At 42.6% G+C, this 19,467-nt stretch overlaps 2 protein-coding genes across 2 annotated transcripts; both read right to left on the bottom strand.

Moving 5' to 3' along the window:
* Positions 1–42: 42 nt before the first annotated feature.
* On the bottom strand, positions 43–3,727 carry serpinf2b (serpin peptidase inhibitor, clade F (alpha-2 antiplasmin, pigment epithelium derived factor), member 2b). Its single transcript, XM_051397412.1, has 9 exons — positions 3,469–3,727; positions 2,813–2,881; positions 2,650–2,724; positions 2,255–2,540; positions 1,946–2,089; positions 1,581–1,769; positions 1,246–1,388; positions 935–1,139; positions 43–833 (listed from the first exon to the last, which is right to left on the bottom strand). Exons 2-9 carry the CDS (start codon positions 2,864–2,866, stop codon positions 481–483), a joined length of 1,449 nt encoding a protein of 482 aa, XP_051253372.1. The 5' UTR covers positions 2,867–2,881; positions 3,469–3,727; the 3' UTR covers positions 43–480.
* A 462-nt stretch (positions 3,728–4,189) lies between these two features.
* On the bottom strand, positions 4,190–19,263 carry wdr81 (WD repeat domain 81). Its single transcript, XM_051397376.1, has 12 exons — positions 18,963–19,263; positions 17,327–17,846; positions 13,177–16,745; positions 12,984–13,091; positions 12,620–12,819; positions 12,309–12,490; positions 11,853–12,018; positions 11,396–11,561; positions 9,407–10,234; positions 9,117–9,262; positions 8,768–8,950; positions 4,190–6,066 (listed from the first exon to the last, which is right to left on the bottom strand). Exons 2-12 carry the CDS (start codon positions 17,686–17,688, stop codon positions 5,740–5,742), a joined length of 6,237 nt encoding a protein of 2,078 aa, XP_051253336.1. The 5' UTR covers positions 17,689–17,846; positions 18,963–19,263; the 3' UTR covers positions 4,190–5,739.
* Between the last annotated feature and the right edge of the window lie 204 nt (positions 19,264–19,467).

Raw genomic sequence — 19,467 nt, forward strand, 5'->3', positions numbered from 1 at the left:
TTTTTAGATCAAGAAGACAACAAAACCCATTACCTTGACAGGTTGTAATTCAAATCAGTTCAATTTATTATCCCATATAATGACATCTTTAAAAATTCAGCTACACACAAAATGATGCTGACCTTACATTTTGACACCTTTTAAATTTAAAGTGTAATCAATTATCTCAGAAATGTAGACAGATTTTGCTATGGGTACAAACCAGTTATTGTATCTAATTATAATTTTAAGAGTTTCTTGACCAGGACATGTCATCTAATGCAGCAAAACTGTATTTTTTTAAAAAAAAGAGATATTTGTTTTTTGCAAGAGATACTGAGCTAGTCAGTGTGTTTATTCTACAGTGAAATAAAGAAACATGAAGCATCTGTTTTCACACATTCTGATCCAGCAAAGGGATATATATAGTACATTTAATTTGTACAATTTAAGGGCTTGTGGGCTTGGTTTTCACTGGAACAGCAGTGTGGGTACTAGTCCCTACTTAGGTGGGCCTCCAAATGAGCCAACATGATTCTTATCAATTGGAAATCCCACTTTATCTTTGCTTCCGAATTCTCCTCTCTGCAAGATAGGAGCTCCAGGATTTGGGTTGTTGATGACACCCATGAAGATTGGCACTTCAGTCTTATCATCCATTAGGGCGAAGAAGAAGGGTTGGCTCAGGTGGAAAACAGGGTTGGATGCCCGCGAGATGACCACAGTGGTAGCTGCGGCAGCCTCTGCACCCTCCTCATTTAGCTCCATGCTGGACTTGTGCATCACACTGGACACCAGCAGGGGGCCGTCTGCCATCTCAGCCAAGTTTGGTTGGGAAAACACCTCTCCAAGGCCTAACAGAGAGCAGAGAGGACAGGGTCAGTTCTAGTCCATAGCATGTTCAAAACTTCAGTCAGGTAATCATGACATAAGAGAAAATATAATGAGGTCTTACCCAATTTGGTAAAAACATCCTGTAGCTCTTGAGCATACTCTAGTTTGAATTTGGGGACTTTAACTTGAACGGCCCTCTCTTTGGGCAGACGATTATACAGGTCTGAGACATTAAGCTTTGCAGAAAGAGAAGACACATTCAACTCGCCGGACATTGGCATGACCACCAACAAGCTCATGAACTTTTGGAATGGAAAGCTCGCTACCTGCACAGGAAGAATAAATACATTTAAATTAAAGTTTAATTTCAAACTATATAGTAAGACGTGTGTATTCTGGTAAAACCGGCTGAGTGATGAAACTGCATTTTACCTGAGCCTCCAGTTCATTATCAATAAATAAACTCAAGGGATATTTGGCATCTTCCATCACTTCCACATCAACCATGTGCTTGTCATCGAGGTAGAACACTCCTCTAGAGGTAAAGCGCGGGTCGAATCGAGCTTTCCAATCTCCTGTGGGTAACATGGAAAAGAGGTTTATTCAGAAGCATAATTTAAACATACAGTGACTTGTGAAAAAGGAAGACTTGCAAATTGGACAATTCATTGGTTGTTTTTTTTACCAGGATCCTGTGGAATCAGTATTCTCAGCAAATATGGCATCTTAGAAAATAGGGTAATTATATGAATATGACGACATATCACCTTTGAAATGGACAGCATTAATGAGCATGACGAGCAGATTGGGTGGTAAAGCAAGCAGGAAGTCGGTCATCTTTCCATTTGTTGCGTTGTCTACCCAGTCATTTATCTGCTGTAGGCTCTCCAAGACTGCTGGCTCTGAGTCATATAACCGCTGGGATTCACTGACAAAGTCTGGCTTTGGCTGAAACCCTGAAACACACGATAAACACACTCTCTCAGGCTCTGTTTCTCCTTAAGCTGCTCTTTAGTCCAATACTTATAAGAGAAATTATAAGAAAATGAATGTTTATGCAAGCAGGAACTGTACAATGTTAGTATCATTAAAAATGATTAAAGCAAAGACCATGTTCTTTCTGGGAAGTCACCTTGGCGCAGGAAGATACGTGTGGCAATTTGCAGGTCATTGTTTCTGAGCTGCGCTAAGACATTATGCAGAGACTCGTGGTAGCAGGGGAGAGTGTGTTCATGGAGATGATGCATCAGCAGCTTCTGTGTCTCATTTACTGCACCTGCAAAGAGGAGGGGTGCAATAATTGGATGAGAAAGGTGACAGTCTCCAGACGACTATAAACCTGGGCAAGTTGCTGACAAAATTCATCAAATATGGTGATTGCATATGTGTAGAAAACAAGCTGTTTAGGTACAATGTGTGATGTGAAAGCTGCAGCATATACCCAAAGCCAGTTGGGAGAGTGCTATTGAAATGCTGAAAGGAGATATGATGACATTTGGCTGCTCTGGCGTTGTCTCCAGGTTCTGCAGCAGCTGCACACCCAGTTTCTGAATAGCAGCAGCGATGGCCTCCCTGGACTGTGGACTTCGGCCAATGGACTGACAATCCATATCGTGTTCCTCCTCCGATGAGGTCCCGTTGGGTCTACTAGTTATGGTTGTGGAAATTACAGGTGCTTCTGTGGCATATGCAGTTTCTGGTTGTGCTGTACTTTCATTTTCTACTTTCTAAAGGCAGGAATAGAAGAAAATGTTAAGTACAAGGACACCTTTTCAAAACCATGAATTTACCGGAACAACAGCTGTGACCCCACAACATTTCTATTTCGCCTCTAACCTTTATGGGGTGGCTGGGCATCAAAGGAATGAGAGGCACCAAAGGGATTGACTCATTGTCTGCCACCTCACCATTCTGTTGAGCAGAAAGACAGTATAAAATGACAATCTATACAAGCATTCATAATCTTAAAAGTGATTAATAAGTCATTTCAGTGCTTTACAGTGGCTCCTTGGCTGCACAGACAGATCAACAGGAGTGTCAGACGAAGGTCCATGTCCTTACAACGTTACTGTAAAAGAGAGAAATTACGCGTGGCTCAGTTACTCTTATGGAACAATAAATATATCTTTCGTGTTCAGACCTCCTAAAACAACAATTTCACCATTTATTTATAGTTTCTTTGCTGTTTTGTCTGCAGGTCTCAAACACTTTTCGCTCTCTCTTTTAAAAGAACCCAGATCATCTGGAAGTACACCTAAAACATGGGAGCCACACGAAAGGATTTTGTGGACGTGCACCAATATTACATTACACAGAAACTGTGTTTTTAGCAGATATTTGGGCCATCTCAAACCACATCCTAATAATGCAAATGTATTGTTCAGTGAAATACAGTTGTAGGATATGCACATTGGTGGACAGAAAATCCACCCCAATATTGACTATCAGTGCTTTGTGGTGTCTACAGAGATTCTGTATTCACATCTGCATAAAATATCCAAATGTTAGTCAAAAGTTTATCGCTATAGCCTTCTTTGCAGACCATGAAAAATTCACAAATAACTGAGTAATGTTTAGCGTATTCCACCACGTCTTCAAATTATTCAAATGTACAATAGTGTCCCAATATGTTCAACAAAATATATTTGACCTTACCTTAAATTTAAATTAGAAAAAAAACCTGCTGCCTTGTCCAAAAAAGGAGCGACTAAGTGACTGCGAATGGCAGAATTCCCGAGAGCAAAAGATTGGCACTTGCTCAGCGAGCAGTTAAATATCAACTTGCATTGATTGGGGCCTCGTTTAAGCCACTATTTGTTTGTAAATGTACTGCTGAGACTCATCCAGGGTTAAATATCTCAGACTGAGACGCATAGCTATTTTGCATGTCAATGGGCAGGTGATAATATCATGACACAACAAAGTCTTTGACAGGACACATGACAGTTTTATTGCAAATGTGGGTAATTCAGCTCAGCGTGGGCAAACAAATACTGCCTGCTGACACCAGAGTTACTCATTTAATATTGGAGAACACAAGTCCACATTTCCCAGAAACCAGTGGCTTTGAGATATTACCCACTTCACAAAGCCGACAGCCGCACTGTACTGCTCTGTCTAAAAACTGTGGTTATATGTTGGGACCAATAATTACTGAGGAGAGGGAGAGACATTTAATATAAAAAATAAACGTATTCAGCTGATTTGGTAACATTTCACCACTAAGCAAAAGTGATATCTTCTAAATCACATGACAGCCATCTGCAAACACAAGAGGGGACTTTGTCCAATCTCAGCACTAGTGACTTAGCCAAGATCGGAAGGAGTCATGATGAATCCAGGTGAATCACACAGAACTGGAACACACAAAAAAACATGGAAGCAAATCTTTTTTATTAATCCAGTTAATAAATAAGCATTTTCACGGACTTCTCTTAAAATGTTCAGAGAGATACTGGAACAGTTGTAACCAATTATCAATATGCAACTACAAATTGTCTTTTTAAAACAAAGTTTGTCGTTTTATGATTATTGAGCTTTCACTCCAAGTTTACAAAAAACACAAAATATCAAAAAGGTGTAATATACTTAGAGCATTTTGAGATTTGGGCAAATCATTAGAAAAGTAGGCAAACTGTGTTTTACAACATGAACAGTGATAGAACTCATACAAAGGGGAGAGCTTTGATTGTTGGATAATAATGGCGTATGAAAACTGATAGATCTCATTAAGAGCTTTGTGGAATTTGGGCTAGGTTTAAGGGACAAAAATCTCTGTTGTATATTTGCATTAAACAAAAGGGAGCTAGTTAAATTACATTTTTATTGATTTATACATTTTCTTAGTACTTTTTTAACATATTCATATGCACTTACATATAAATGTTAAAATACAAAACTGTTTATCTTGGCATTGACTGCTCCTATGTTAGCCTTTGTCAGAAATTAGAAAGTGGTGAGTGAGTCTAAGAGCTGGCATCAAAGTGTTATCTGCCTTAATGCACTCCTAGTATATTGCTGCTACAGGTTGTGACTGCTAAATCAACTGTTTAAAAATCCCAAAGCAACTTCAAGTAATTTATTAGTGGATAAAAACATTCAATCTTTAAAATCTGAGTGAGAATCTAAATGTTACAATTCAGGCCATAATTGTGCAGTATAATAAAGGCTGTGCATCAGTAACTGACTTTAGTATGCGACGACAATTAAAGCGTCTCCGCTCTGAGAGGATGCACCAAGACTGTCGACATAACAGTGAGTTTACTTTTATTGTTCATGATGTATAAACAATCTACTGTGAAACATCTCTCATGAAACACGCAGTGACGCTAACACAAACAAATGATTTGATCTACAAATACTGCATAGTTTAATCAGTGCATTTGGATATGCATGTATTCTAACATGAAGGGAAATGAAAGCTGAGGTCAATGTATTTTTGGTGTTGTTATGCATCTATTTGGAAAGTGTAAACACTACATAAGAACCATGTTTGGCTCCACCTTCCTGAGCACGTCTTCCTATTCATTCTTTTGAACAGAATAACTGACCTAGTCAAAAGAACAAATGACCTTGTCAAGATAAGAATTTCCCATTATATACTATCTATACATCTATAGGCTTTTTAAAAAATCATGGGATTTACTGTACATGAGAAACTGCGTGGCAAACATTTCCCATTCATCGAATTTCAAGCAGCCAGAGTGGCAAGTTTCTGTAGACATTAAGCTTATACAATGCTTTTGCTTGTGCTGCTCCACTGAAAAAGCAATTTATGGGAACTGACAAACCAAACTGCCCCAACAGTACAACTGACTTCAAGCACAGGAGAAGGGACAGAGAGAGCAGAGACACCTGGTGTCTTCATGATTAAGACACTTTCAAGGTCAGTGTTAAGAGTGTAGCAGGGAGCCATTGATTTTTTTTCTAAGCTAATAAACGGATGGCTCCGTTCTCAGAGCCAAGCAGCAAGAGCCTCTTGGTGGGCAGGACTGCCAGGCTGGTCAGAGTGCCGCGGAAGTTCTCCGAGCTCAGCTTTGTGCTACTAACAGGGCTCAGAGAGATATCTGCCATGGAGTATACCCCGATCTTGTTAGCCACTGTTCCGGTTACAATCTCCGAACCATAAAGGTCAAAGGCATGGATGGGGTCAGACTGCGACCTGTACTGGCGAAGAGGCTTGTGTTCCAGATCTTTCCACACAGTGAGTGTGTAGTCAGTGGAGGAGCTGATGACCAAGTTTCCTTCTGCAGCCTAAAAAGCAAAACACAGGAAAGGAAGTCACTGACTGTTTATGTCATATCCAAGTAAACACTTCAAGTCTAAGTTTTACAACATCCTTTTCCGAGATTTGTGATTATTACTAGCAATCCAATTCAACTTTCCTTATATATACCCTGACATTAAATAACTGGAATGCTTTTTAATAAAGTAAAGATACTACAAAAACTCTGATTTTATTATTTATTATATTATTATTATTTCATATCAAAATTCATAACTTGTATTTTGAGCTGAAGAAAAGAATCATAATACTTATATGTGACAAACATAGAAATAGATAAATAAGGCAACAGCTAAGAGCCCTATTTGCTTTCTGCATCTTATTGTCTATTCTTACTTAAAGCACAAAACTCATAATTTACTGAAAAAAAAAAAAAACACTGGACTACTATTGTTTCTGTGCCCATAAACTTAGAACCTTTAATTTGGAGTAAGCTGAATTAGTTTATTTACCACAAAATTGAATTCAAATAAGATAAGGAACAGAGTTTATTTGTTTTTAATGTCCCAGCTAAAAAATATGAAAACAGCCACTGGTTGATACACGTAACAATTGAGGGGAAGTCCAAGTAATATGAATGTGCCAATCAGAACCAATGTGGTCTTTCTAATGAGTAACCTGTGTCCATATTTGCCTAAACTTGTGCCTTTAAAACTAGAGACACAATCCTTGACCTAATTTGGGGTTAAATAAAGTTTGCTCATCCTTGCGCTCTGTTGACAACAGATTTGCTGGGTACAACTTTCACCATCTCTGCACCACTACCTTTGGGGAATGTCAAAATAAAAGTCACTTAATCATCTTAATATCTCATCACATGACGACTGAAAAGTACAGCCACACCTTCTGGCTTGCGTATGTGATGTGGTCAAGGAATACAGTAATAGGCTGTTACAACAATTTTCTGGAAAGAAAGTTGGGTAATTGGGTAATTTTGGTTATATAGTAGCTCAGGGTTTACATATAGGGTACAAAATTAACACTACTTGCTTGCTTTCATGTCCATTAGGGACAAACAATTTGGGGTTTGCAAACAGAAAACCAGTGACCCCTTTTACACTAAGCTGCATCGACAACAGGTCAAGCATCAGAGTAAAACTATCCAATATTCCATGTAGCCAACCCACCATGAGGTCTAGGTCAGACGTATGGATGTAATGTGGGTTGCTCGGAGAAAAAGAGTCAACACAAGTGATAACCTGGCTGATGTGTACTGCGTGGGCTGTGATTTGTGGTCATCCAAAAGTTTCCACTGTTTACCACGAAGCCTGATTGTGATTTCATACCCACCAGATTCTACTGGTCGATGCATCGAAACTCACAAATCAGCTAATGGAAATAAACATTCTTCTCCTCTGACTCTCCCATATTGTTGCTCAAAATACAGAAGAGATTTTATAGAAACACAATAAAGACTTAGTTATAAATATGTAAATTTACTATAAAATAAACAACAAATAAACAGAACTTATCTTCAGTACATAGTACAAGCATATCAGCCTATTGTATTTAATGGTATACTGATCATCGAACCCTTCAAACCCAATACAGCCCTTCTGGTATTTCAGGATTCACACCATGCTCAACAAAGTAATGGAGTCATGTTAGACAAACTGTCCACTGTGTTTATCTGGTAGAGAGACCGCCCATTTATATGACACATTCCCCCAGCCTACGTCTTGACTTCAACTTGACTGTTGGAAAACATGTTGGAAATATGGGTACTACGTGTAACAAAGGGTATTTCTGTGTACTTTCCGTGCTAAATGAACATAAAAATTATATAAAAAAACATCTATATCATATTTTATTGAATAATATTATATGAAAAATTGTTGAATTATTAATAATAATATTGAAATGATTAAAAATGCTAGGGATTTTTTTAACAGTGTCGACAAAAATGACTCCTTAAAAAGGTCCAGTGTGTAACACTTAGAAAGATACATTAGCAGAAATGGAATATAATATTAGTGAATAATCACCTGAAAATAAGAATTGTTGTGTTTTCGTTAATTTAAAATTAAATTAAATTAAAAACAATTTTCATCTACAGAGGGAGTGGGTCATCTTCTACTCAGTCTGCCATGTTGAACAGTCATGTTTCTACAGTAGCCCAGAATGGACAGACACTGGCTATAGATAGCCTTTTGCAAGTTTGGCAGCCACCGTAGTTAGTCCTGCACGCTTAGCTGAGGCAAGCAGTTAGTTGGTTGCAATCCCCAATCTCACCGCTAGATGAGATGATGATTGATTTAAATTTAAAGCTGTGGTCAGGGTTAACTAACGTGCCATTTTAGGACAACTCAGGAAAATGTGTTTTTTGGCTTGGCCCACCCTAGTCGTATATTAGTGTCATTGTCCACTATTTCTGCTGTATTCTTCATCCACCTACTATATAAATATATATAGTTTTATACAGTGGTGTGGTTCTTGTCCGCAGGCAAAGTAAGAAGGAATCCCAAAGAAACTCTTACTTTGGGGCCTCTGTTGTTGAGAGCCAGGCCTGCTGTCACTGGAAGATCATCTTCCAGTAGTCAAAAAGCTGACCACATATTTTTTTAATTCCACTTACTACTGACTAAGTTGTTACCTAGGGGCAGCCTTACTCAGTTATACTGACGCAAGGTAAACCACACACAAACACACACACTCTCTCTCTAAGTATACCTTCATTTGGAGGATATCTCCCTCATGAGCCGGCCAGCCCTTCAGAATAAGTCCAGTACGTGCGTCTAGCAAAACAATGAAGCCAGATGAGAAACCTGCAGCCACAGTGCGCCCTGAAGGGCTCACTGCCAGGTAGCGGATGAGCCCAGCACTCACATTGTTGTATGCCAGACGAAATTCATGCTGTGGACACAGGGGAAGATTTGTCACTGTCAGGGCTTAAATAACTCAAAAGCGGAGAAGTGTACAAAGTGCTACCATTTTGAAAACATAATAATTGATAATTGGTGGACGTTGTATGGAGAAGGTTCAGACAGAATGAGCTTGCGTGAATGAGTGAAACTGCTACCTGCAATCCTGGTTTGCGAGGATCAATGAAACGGAGAACAGAATCTGCGCTGCCAAACACAACACTGCAGTGTGGAGCTGGCATGGTGGTGACAGCTGTGATGGGATTTTTCCCATCCACGGCTTCGTACGAGCGGATCTGCTTGCCTAGGAAAAACAGAGTAGTAGTAGTTAGAAAAGTACAGTAATTTCGTTCCACCCATTTGAGTATCACAAGTAACCGTATGAACAAGATTAAAGATGCATAGTTCTGATCATGAGCATAAATGCATTGTGCCCAATCTTGCTTACCTGTATACTGGTCCCACAGGTGCACAGTACCATCACAGCTGACTACCTCTTGTGAAGCCTCAAGTTGTCCAACATAGAAGATTGACTTTCGATGGTCATTGTACGTCAGTCTGGGCTCCACCTCCTGTGTTCCATCTCCGTGGTTATAGAGGGGCCAAAGCTTCACAGTCTTGTCTTTGCTACCAGAAAGGAAGTAATCCTCTCCTGCCAGTGGTGCCAAACACTTTGTGGTGCCTGAGTGACCCAGGAAGCTCTGCAGCCGGATCTGGTGGAAGTGGAAATGTGGATCCTGTTGGTTGAGGCCAATCTCATACTGCCAGTAGGCCAGCCAGTTGCCCTGTAGGGAGCGGCTACTGCGAGGTAGCTCCTGCTTCAGGGCACTGTCCTCTGGGGTGGGGCCTGTGACCCAGGAGGAGGAAAATGAAGCTGTGCCAACAGATGGAGTGGTGAAAGTGGAGGCAGTGGTGATGATGGGGGTGGTATGGCTCGAGCGTCCCCAAGAGCTGGCCAAGCCAAGGTTCGGGGTACTGTCATAATCAGTGTCCCGGGACACTTGGATACGGTTTCCTACCAGGTGGCTCCCAAACGTGCCTGACTCAGGGAGGGAGTCTCCCAGTGGGGTGGAGCTAGTGGAGGGTGCAGGGAATGGGCTACAACCCACGCGTCTGGCGAAACCCGAGGAGAGACCCATGGTAGAAGGAGGCTCCGCCCTGGACGCTGTTGTGAGATTTGTATCTGGATTCCCCTGACTCACACTCTGATGGTAGGACTGGGCCAACTGCCAGACCAGCTCATGGTTGGGAACCAGTTTCCGAATTGCCATGTCGCCTAAAGAAATCACAACACAGCATATATTTGATTTTAGCACATAGTATATTGTAGGGATGTCACGATACCACTTGATTGTGAATACCAATTCGATACCATGTTAAGTTTTTTTTGCCCCCGATCCCCATTTATCCATCTAATACTTAAATAAATCAAATAAAATAATAAAATAATACTATTTTCCTTAATAATACAGGTGAATGGGCACCCGGTTAGCTCAGTTGGTAGAGCTGGCAACCCATATATGGAGTTGCTGCAGCTGCCCGGGTTCGAATCTGACCTGCGGCCCTCTGCTGCGTGTTATCCACTCTCTCTCTCTCCACCCACCGTTCCTGTCTCTCTACAGCTGTCTCTATAAAAATAAAGCCAAGAAAAGGCCAAAAAAATAACTTAAAAAAAAAAAATAATAATAATAATACAGGTGAATAGCCCATTATGCATATGTATTTTTTTTATAGCCAAACAAACTAATTTGTTATTATTATTACTATTTTTTGATCCTCTCAATCTTTCCTTGTTGGGGCAAATGTTGCTTCAGTGCAGCCTTTAGAGTTACTTGGACTAACTGTATTCTGCTGATTTCCTCTTCTGAACATCTTTTGATTACATTAATAAATTACTCTTATTGACTTATTGTTTGCGGGGCTTTTGTTGAACTTGCAGTGCCGTGGTGAGTGTGCATCTCTACCACTCTCTGTTTCACCACAGAGCAGCAGCTCAGCCCCTCCCCGGCGTGTTCACTGCAGGTGGGGCTGAGCTGGTGTACACACACACACACACACACACACACACACACACACACACACACACACACACACACACACACACACACACACACACACACACACACACACACACACACACACACACACACACACACACACACACACACACACACACAAACCAGAGAGTTAACGACAGAGCGCTGTGCACAAAAGTTTCTTGAGTAAATCACCAGCTGCACTTGTCTCCGTCAGGTTTGGAAAAATTACATCCCCTGTACCTTCGGTACCTATGGCACTGTAGAAAAACCATCAAGTTTTCCGAATTTTGGTATCGATTTGGTATCGAAGTATTGGTTCTTGTGACATCCTTAGTATACTGCCTTCTTTCTGCAGGATAGGGTACTTTGTATTTGACACAATATGAGGCATTTCATACCTATGAGGCAGTAGAAGGGGATGTAGGAGGCATGGGCCATCTCAGGATTAAATACCGTCTGCAGCTCCTCCAATACCCCCAACTCGTACGTCACATTCGACCCTTCAGGTGTGCAGACGTCCACAACTGTGACTTCTCCCACAACTCTACGAGGAGCCGTGTCCAGCTACAAAGTATTAGAGACCACTGTGTATTTCCAATTCCATTTCAAAAGGCGTATGTGTAACTACATGGAGAAACTTCTAATCAATTATCTGATCAAAAACATCCTGCCATGCTCAGAAATGTGTGTACTCCAAGTTCTGTCTCTTTTTTTAATTTTCATCCATACTTTCATCTGCCTTTGTGTAATTTCTTTTTGTAAATCTCTTTCTGCTTGTTAAAATAATTCTAGAAATACACTTGACATGATGCTTGTCAGTCTTCAAGTATTATTTATTTATGTGTGTGTGCATACCTGGGGCTGCAGAGAATGCAGCAGAGAGAAAACAGCAAAGAATCGACGCAGAGTGTCAGCCATATGCTGTTGCACCATCTCCCTCCCTATGCGCAGACAGATAAGAGCCATCAGGCTGAGTGTCTTGAGACAGACGGCAGTGCGTGTCTGCACCCCGCTGGGGAACCTGAGTACAGCAGAATGGGTACAAGCAAGCAGAGGATGAATGACAAATCTATTGTAGCATGCTTTCTAATTACACTCTAATTCAACATAAAAATGAAAAAGACATGTATTTAAAATATATATATATATATACATATACATAAACATAAACAGCTCAAAGTGTGTGAAATAAAAAGTTTGCAATATTCTGCTACTTAACTTGCTGTGTTTGAATAACTGAATACTCAAGCACTATCATAAGTTATACCTAAACATACGTCTAGAATACGTGTTGTTGTATGTGCTATTTACCCCATACGAGGGGTGGTGAGCAGGTCCAGTAGTGGTAAGAGCACATCCTGATTGATCTTCATAAGCATGTCCATTAGAGTGGTATCGGAGAGAAAGACAATGATCTTCTGTGTAAGAGCAACAGCTCCAAGCAGACTTGCCTCCTTACGTGTGTTAAGACGCTGCGAAGAAGGTGGAGAAACCTGGAAACATCAAGGCATATTTTGTTAATGTTCTTAGACAGTTGTTACCTTCTTACAAACAAAAAAAAAAATCAAACTAGCCTAATAGACCAGACAAGGTTTTATGTATGCCCTATTTTCCCAGCTTACCAGATATCCTATATAAGGCAGGTACTGGTAAGTAAGCACAGGCTCTCCATAAAGTTGAGCTATGTAGATGAGACATTCCAACACAGGCCCTGCTGTCTGGTCACCGACCACAGGTTTCTTTTCATAGACGCTGCCCATTCCCACACTCTCCAGGCTGCTCTCCTCAGACACAGGGGCAACAAACTGGTGTTTCTCTAGACCTACAGGCAGAAAACAAGGAAAAGGGTGAAGTAGCAGTAACAAAAAGTAACAAGCAATATTGATTTGAAACACAAAACTCCAGAGCATGGGTTTATCAGGATTGCCAAATATAAAAAAGGTATAAATGAGGCAGTGAAACTTCTTATGCTATAAATGTACATACCGATGTAACAATTTGTGAGCAATCGCAGCAGATTTCTGGCTACATATCGAGCTGTGACCGTTGGTCCAAGCTTTGCTGACAGCCAGCGAACTGTTTTGCAGACTGTATCTGTGTGTGGAGACATGATTACAAACATTAGACATGAATCAGTTAATAAACCGTTAATTTACATAAACCTCAATCATTCACGCACCTAGAAGAATCTTTTGCTCTTTCTCCGCAGACTCTTCTGATGGATCATGGTCATCCTCATCCTCCTGCTCTCCCACATTGCCTTCATTGGTATCTTCCAGTGCCCTTCCATTCACAAACTCGCCCTCCAGAGTGGCAACTGTGGTTCCTGAAGCATCTGTGCAACCAGAAAGAGTGAGCTCCATGTTGGGAGCAGTAGAGTCATCTGCCCCCTCATTAGTCTCAGTAACTTCTTCTTCTTCCAACTCTCCTCCCTCCTCTCCTTCACTGGCATGTTTCAAGTCCTGGCTGCTGTCAGCTGATTTGAGACTGGCTCGATCCCGCATTGAGTCTCCATCACCCAGTGAGAGCTCACTTGTGCTGCTTTTGTCACTTAGTTTCCCCACACTTAGAGACTCCTGGTCTTGATCCTTGGCAACTGAGTTCTGACTCTGCTGTTTCCCAGCAGCCACCCCTGCTCCACTGTTGACATAGAACCCATTCTGAAAGTCCTCTGCCTCTGAGAGAAACACTTGGTCATTGAGACTGATGCCAGAGGAGTAATCGACCAGCCCAGCGTCTACCACAGCTCCGACTCCTCCACTGGCTCCACTGTTACCTCCCATATTCCCGCTCACAGACCCAGAAGATGGCCGCACCTCGCCACACTGAAAGTCCTCTTCCTCTTCCTCTCCTAGATTACATGTGCCACTTCTCATCCCTTTGCAAGCTTCCCCGCCAGAGCCTGACATGCCACTTTCAAAGCCAGTGATGACCTGCAGCACATGAGGCAGTAGGCTGGACAGAAAGGCCTGCAGCCCGAGCCTCACGATCAGCTGCAGAATGAAACAGTCAGTGTAGAGATAGAAACGTCCTCGCAGGCAGTGAGGGTTTTCATAAACGTTGATCAGTGGCTTCAGTAAGTACTTGTTTGCATTTCTGGGACCAAGTACTCTAGAGATGGGTTCGAAAAGATACCAAGCAGCATAGACAGCAGTGGACTCCTCAAGCATGAGGGCTAGGATGAAGGGCAAGAGAATCTCAAGGCCCTCCGCTGTGATGTTTCCCCGCAACAGTGTCTCAAGCTGCTGCCACAGATGAAAGACAACATCTCTTCCTTGAAGACTACATGTAGTCTCCATCTTGGTGTGGTAGGAAAAGATAAAATGATGAAGTGCTGCAAAATAGGAAGGGAAAGGAAAGGGAGTGATTATTGAGTTTAATAACTGGCAGGGGTTTGGGGGAGGCAGACCATCGCAGATGGGGTCATATTTGAAAAGGAGAGGACGTGGGCAGTCTGGTACTTCTCTATGTGCTATTCCAGAGTTCTTCTCCATTAGCAGCAGTGTCTCAAGAGCATGATGCAAAGATAGTGGCACATCACGGAGGCTGGCAGAGCATAGCTTCATAACAGCTTGGAAACGCTGTTTGAGGGGGTTGCCTGGTTTCAGCCCTCTCAGTTTAGAGGAGTAGAATATCTCAGCGATGAGAACACCAAGGGCCTGCATGTCTCTTTGGTAGAGCTGTGTAAGAGAGGGAAGAGATTCAAATACCACAGTGTCTCTCATACAGTCACTAGATCCTGCAGGATGCCACACTTCAGCGTGCAGACTCTTCACCAGGAAATTGTTCAACTTCTCCAGTTCTTCCAAAGGCTGCAATGGGTTGAAGCCTTCAGGAAGGACGATCTTGATCTCTTCTGCTTTGTCGGCAGTCCCACTCCCATCCCCATGTTTTTTGTTCATTGACCCACCTCTTTGTAACACGGCACTGCGTAAACCAGGGCCTAAGCCGCTTGTGAAATCACCAGGGAATGAACTTGGGGACTGAGATACAATAAGTGCTGTGTGCTCTCCTCCCATCTTTCCTCCTGCCGTACTGATGCTTGGCAGTGGCACAGAGCAGGATGCAGAACTGGATGAGCCAGTGGACGCTAATGAGTCCAGAGCTTCCATACCTTGTTCAAGCTCTTCATCTCTGTCTACCACAGTCCAGCCACTGGACTCGCAACCCGTGGACTCTGGCACCATTCCATCCACAGTGTCAGCTACAGTGTCGATTTGAGGGATGTGTAGAGAAGGCACATTGAGAGCAGCAAGGCCAAGGAGAGGAGGTTCTGCTGGAGCGTACTGGGAAGGAGATAAGCGTGGCGGGTGGGGCTGGTCAAACAGCTGAACTACGCCATAGGTAGTCAGATTTGTGTGGTTGTCCACTAAGTGCAGGCACACATTCTTGGCCTTGACAGCTTCTTTACCAGACAGTTTATAGCCAAATGTGAGATCTATCCAGTGATGCAGATGCTGGGACACCTCTCTGCTCTCCAGAAGGCGGCGATGGACCTCAATAAACTCCTCACACGACTTGCACCAGGAAGGCACATCCAGGTCTGGCATATCGGGGTGGATAGAGCGGAAAATGGAGGGATCTGTGTAGAACTCTGGAATGCACTCATCAGGGGTCCAGCTCTGCATGCGCTCCATGCTGGCTGGGTATTCATTAGGCTCCCACTGGGATCTAACATGGCTGCACAACACTGACTTGGGTGTCTGCCGGGCTTTGTAGACATAGTAGGTAATGTCGGAGAGCACATCAGATATGTGATGAGGTACATGGAGGTGGTCAGGCTGTCCAGCACCGCCAGCACCTACAGAGCCACTGAGGTCTCCACCTACACCGCTTCCACCTACCCCATTACCCACGGCAGCCGCCAAAGCTTCTTTGGTCATCTCATATGTGAAGTCCAGCTGCTTATCCCCTTTATTAAGCCTGAACTTTGACCTCCTGAGGTCCCGAAATTTTCCGAATGGCACAGTGAAATCCACCACCCACGGGAGCACTGGGTGATAATTAGGGTCTCCTTCTCTTCGTCCTGCTAACCTGTTCAGTTCCATCAAGTAGCGGAAGTTACTGACTCGTCCATGGACCCAGTCCAGAACCAACATCTTGAGCTCACCAAAGCAGTCTTTGCAAAGTCTTTTGTTCTCTTGGCTCACACATGAATTGTCACTGGGCAGGACACTTTTTGGCACTTGTCTGCCTGTAACATCACTGTTTGCATCCCCTTCTGTCCCCAGGTCCTCATAATGGGCTAGGTTGAGCTTGAGACGGCTGCAGAGCTGCTCATCTACTGCTATGTCCTGCAGGGAGAGCTCTCCACAAGACAGACCTGCTGCATGACATGCCTGCAGGGCTATTAGCAACTGGTAGAGAATGAACAACACTTTGGCATGACTGTTAGCGAGCTTGGCTGGGCTGAAGGAGACAATATCATGGAGTGAATACTGAGTATAAGGTAGAATCACGTACAGCATCTCTGCTGTCTCCAGCAGACACTCTGCAGGTAGAACATTAGGACACAGATGGTCTGAGTGGGACTTGGAAAAGAAAGAAGAGCTGGATGGCAAGTAGTTTTCCTTTTCCTTCTCTCTGGCTGGAGAAAGGGATGGTGACACTTTGTCAGATGAGATGAATGTGGAATTGAAGAGCTTCTGTAAAGCATGACGCACTGCATCTACTGCTGCAGCATGCATCTGCTCACTGGCTCCTGCATATGGCTGCACAAGTTTGTAGTGAGCTTCACGCCATAGATTCCTAAAAAAGGGGGAAAAAGTTGATACATTAGACAAACACACATCAACATGTTCTACTCGATGGTACTTTTATTTTTCTACTTTTAACAGACATCTAGTCTTGGAATCGCGAGAGAGTTAAACACCTAATGTTATTAAGTGCACAATTACACAAACCCCACAAACATCAGCAGGTAGAATTGCAACTGAATAAAAGTAATTTAGATACAAAAACCACACACAAACACTAAAGGAATCCACAAAGGCTAGGTCTTGTTAGTTTTAAGTAAAGCTCCAGGTACCCTGTTAATAGGGCTTGAACTAATGACTATTTTTATTAGTATATAATTATTTTTTCAATTGTTAACTATATTAAATGTCAGAAAATTGTTAAAAAATATAGTATAAAATGGAGAACATCAGTAAATCCTCCATTTGAGGAGAAGAAGGTAGAAACAGAAAGTTTGTCATTTTTTCTAAATAAATATCTTAATCATGTAAACAATTAGCAAAAGGCAGATGATCTTTATAAGAGACTTTCATTTTGATTGAGATTTAGCACAGATGTAAGTTGAAAAGCATACCCAGTAGTATATACAGTACCTGACATTATGTTGCGACACACATTGCATGGTTTTGACATAAGAATCCTGTGACATTAATTCCATTTGTTGATGGCAAGGGTCTCTGGCCAATCTGTAGCTCAGCTTGCTTTTCCTCAGACCCTGAATGCACACTCGTGTCCAGCCAGGAGGTAACTTTGCCTGGGAACACTGAAGGTACGTGCGGATTTCTGCTTCATTGATGCTGTCAAAGCGGGCACAGCGTATGACCCTCCTCTCCCTCAAGCCCATCACCCAGCGTGTAGGAACAAGGGCTACGAGCTCCCTGGGACGGGGACCTGAGCCCTGCTGCCGTCGGTCAACCCCCAAGTCTTTCTCAACCGCACGCATCAGCCAATCCATGGTGAGTCTCCGATGCTTGTTAAGAGTCGCACAATGTCCTGCTGCGTAAGCCTCGCTGTCTCCCACAAGGACGACCTTCAGACATTCATGGAGGAAGAAATCCAAACCATCAAGGGCAGACGTGATCTCCTTATCTGCCTGTCCCTCCTAGGAAATAACTGAAAAGCATAACTGGACAATTAGATGAGCAAGTACTGCTTTTGTAGGGCTTTAACAATAATACTACTGTGCAACACAGTACAACACAGAGTGCTTTCTCGTCTCGCAGGTTCTTGTCGATCCTGGTGGAGCCTCCTGCCATGGTCCTGCTAGATTGCCATTACCAGTACTGTTGTTGCTGTGCACCTGTCTGTCTGTCTCTCGCTCTCTCACCCCAACTGGTCGAGACAGACGACCCCCCACCTAGAGCCGGAGGATCCGTCCTAGGTTTCTGCCTTTTAACAGGCAGTTTTTCCTTGCCCTTGTCGCCAAGTGCTTGCTCATGGTGGTACTGTTGGGTCTCTGTAATTAATGTTTTAAAGAGTTCGGTCTAGACCTGCTCTATTTGAAAAGTGTCCTGAGATAACTTCTGTTATGAATTGGCGCTATACAAATAAAATTGAATTGAATTGAATTAATGGTGTTGATAGTTTTTCAGAGGAGAAAAGTAGGTTGCTGCCACAACGAAGTGATGATGTTGGTGAATACACATGACTTCTTGTCTAAGTCCCTGAAGTTTGAGCTCAGCTCACATGACTGAACTGCCTCTGCCCCACCAACACATTCAAACTGTAACTTTACGACAAGGAAACTATTGCCCAGGGCTCCGAACGAAATGCTAAATTCACTTTGCTTACAGCAAGTTCCCAAAACGGTCCTACGTTAATTTATTTCCCAGTAGTTAAAAGTTTGAATTAATTTCGTATAACCTTAGCTGAGCTGCTAGCGTGGGTACATTAAAGAGACAATAAAGCCCACCTTACAGCGATACTATACATATTGCAAGCTTCAAACAAAAACATGCAACTGTTGTTTAGCCAATGACAACATATTTCACGTTTATAAACATCGAAAAGTGAGCCGGAAGCTTGAAGAACACAAAGTGGGGAAGTAACTTAACGCTAACAGTTAGCTGTAACGAAGTGCTAACGTTACGATATCTAACTCAAGCAAACAAAAACAAACAAACATCATACAGTTACTGAGATCACCGACACGAAGCTAAACAAGAGCAACAATACTGACTGGATGTAACTCCACTGTAATTACTGAACAACAGCGATTCGCTAGCTCACCTCTCACCACTTGTAGCAGTTGACAGCTAGGTTAGCTAGCGTTGAGCTAACGGTGCAGCGCCGGTTTCCCGCATCATAACTTGCTACAACATTAACTTAATAAAACGAGAACACACTGCCGGCCGACATTTCACTACTTGCTCCATTTTGTGATGTTTACTGATGCGTGTCAGCAGAGAGACCACAATCACTCAGCCGACGGTGTTTGGTTTGTTTTTTTTTTTTTTGTTCTGGGCTAGTTGGAGCCATGTTTTAGAAGCGGCTCCTCACGTGACACAACAGCAGCCACATCTCATGTGACTCACTGCTGCTGCTGCTGCAAGGACAGGACCCCTTCCTCACTGACCTGCACCTTCCTCACTGACCTGCACCTTCCTCACTGACCTGCACTGTGGATGGAGCTGTCTAGATCAGCCTTTTTCTTCAAGGAACCCCCTTTTTTTTGGTCATTTAGTAAACTGACTACCACCTGACTGTGACATATTTTATGGATATTTCGCATTAA

Source organism: Dicentrarchus labrax, unplaced genomic scaffold (genome assembly GCF_905237075.1).
Source record: "Dicentrarchus labrax unplaced genomic scaffold, dlabrax2021, whole genome shotgun sequence".
NCBI lineage: Eukaryota > Metazoa > Chordata > Actinopteri > Moronidae > Dicentrarchus > Dicentrarchus labrax.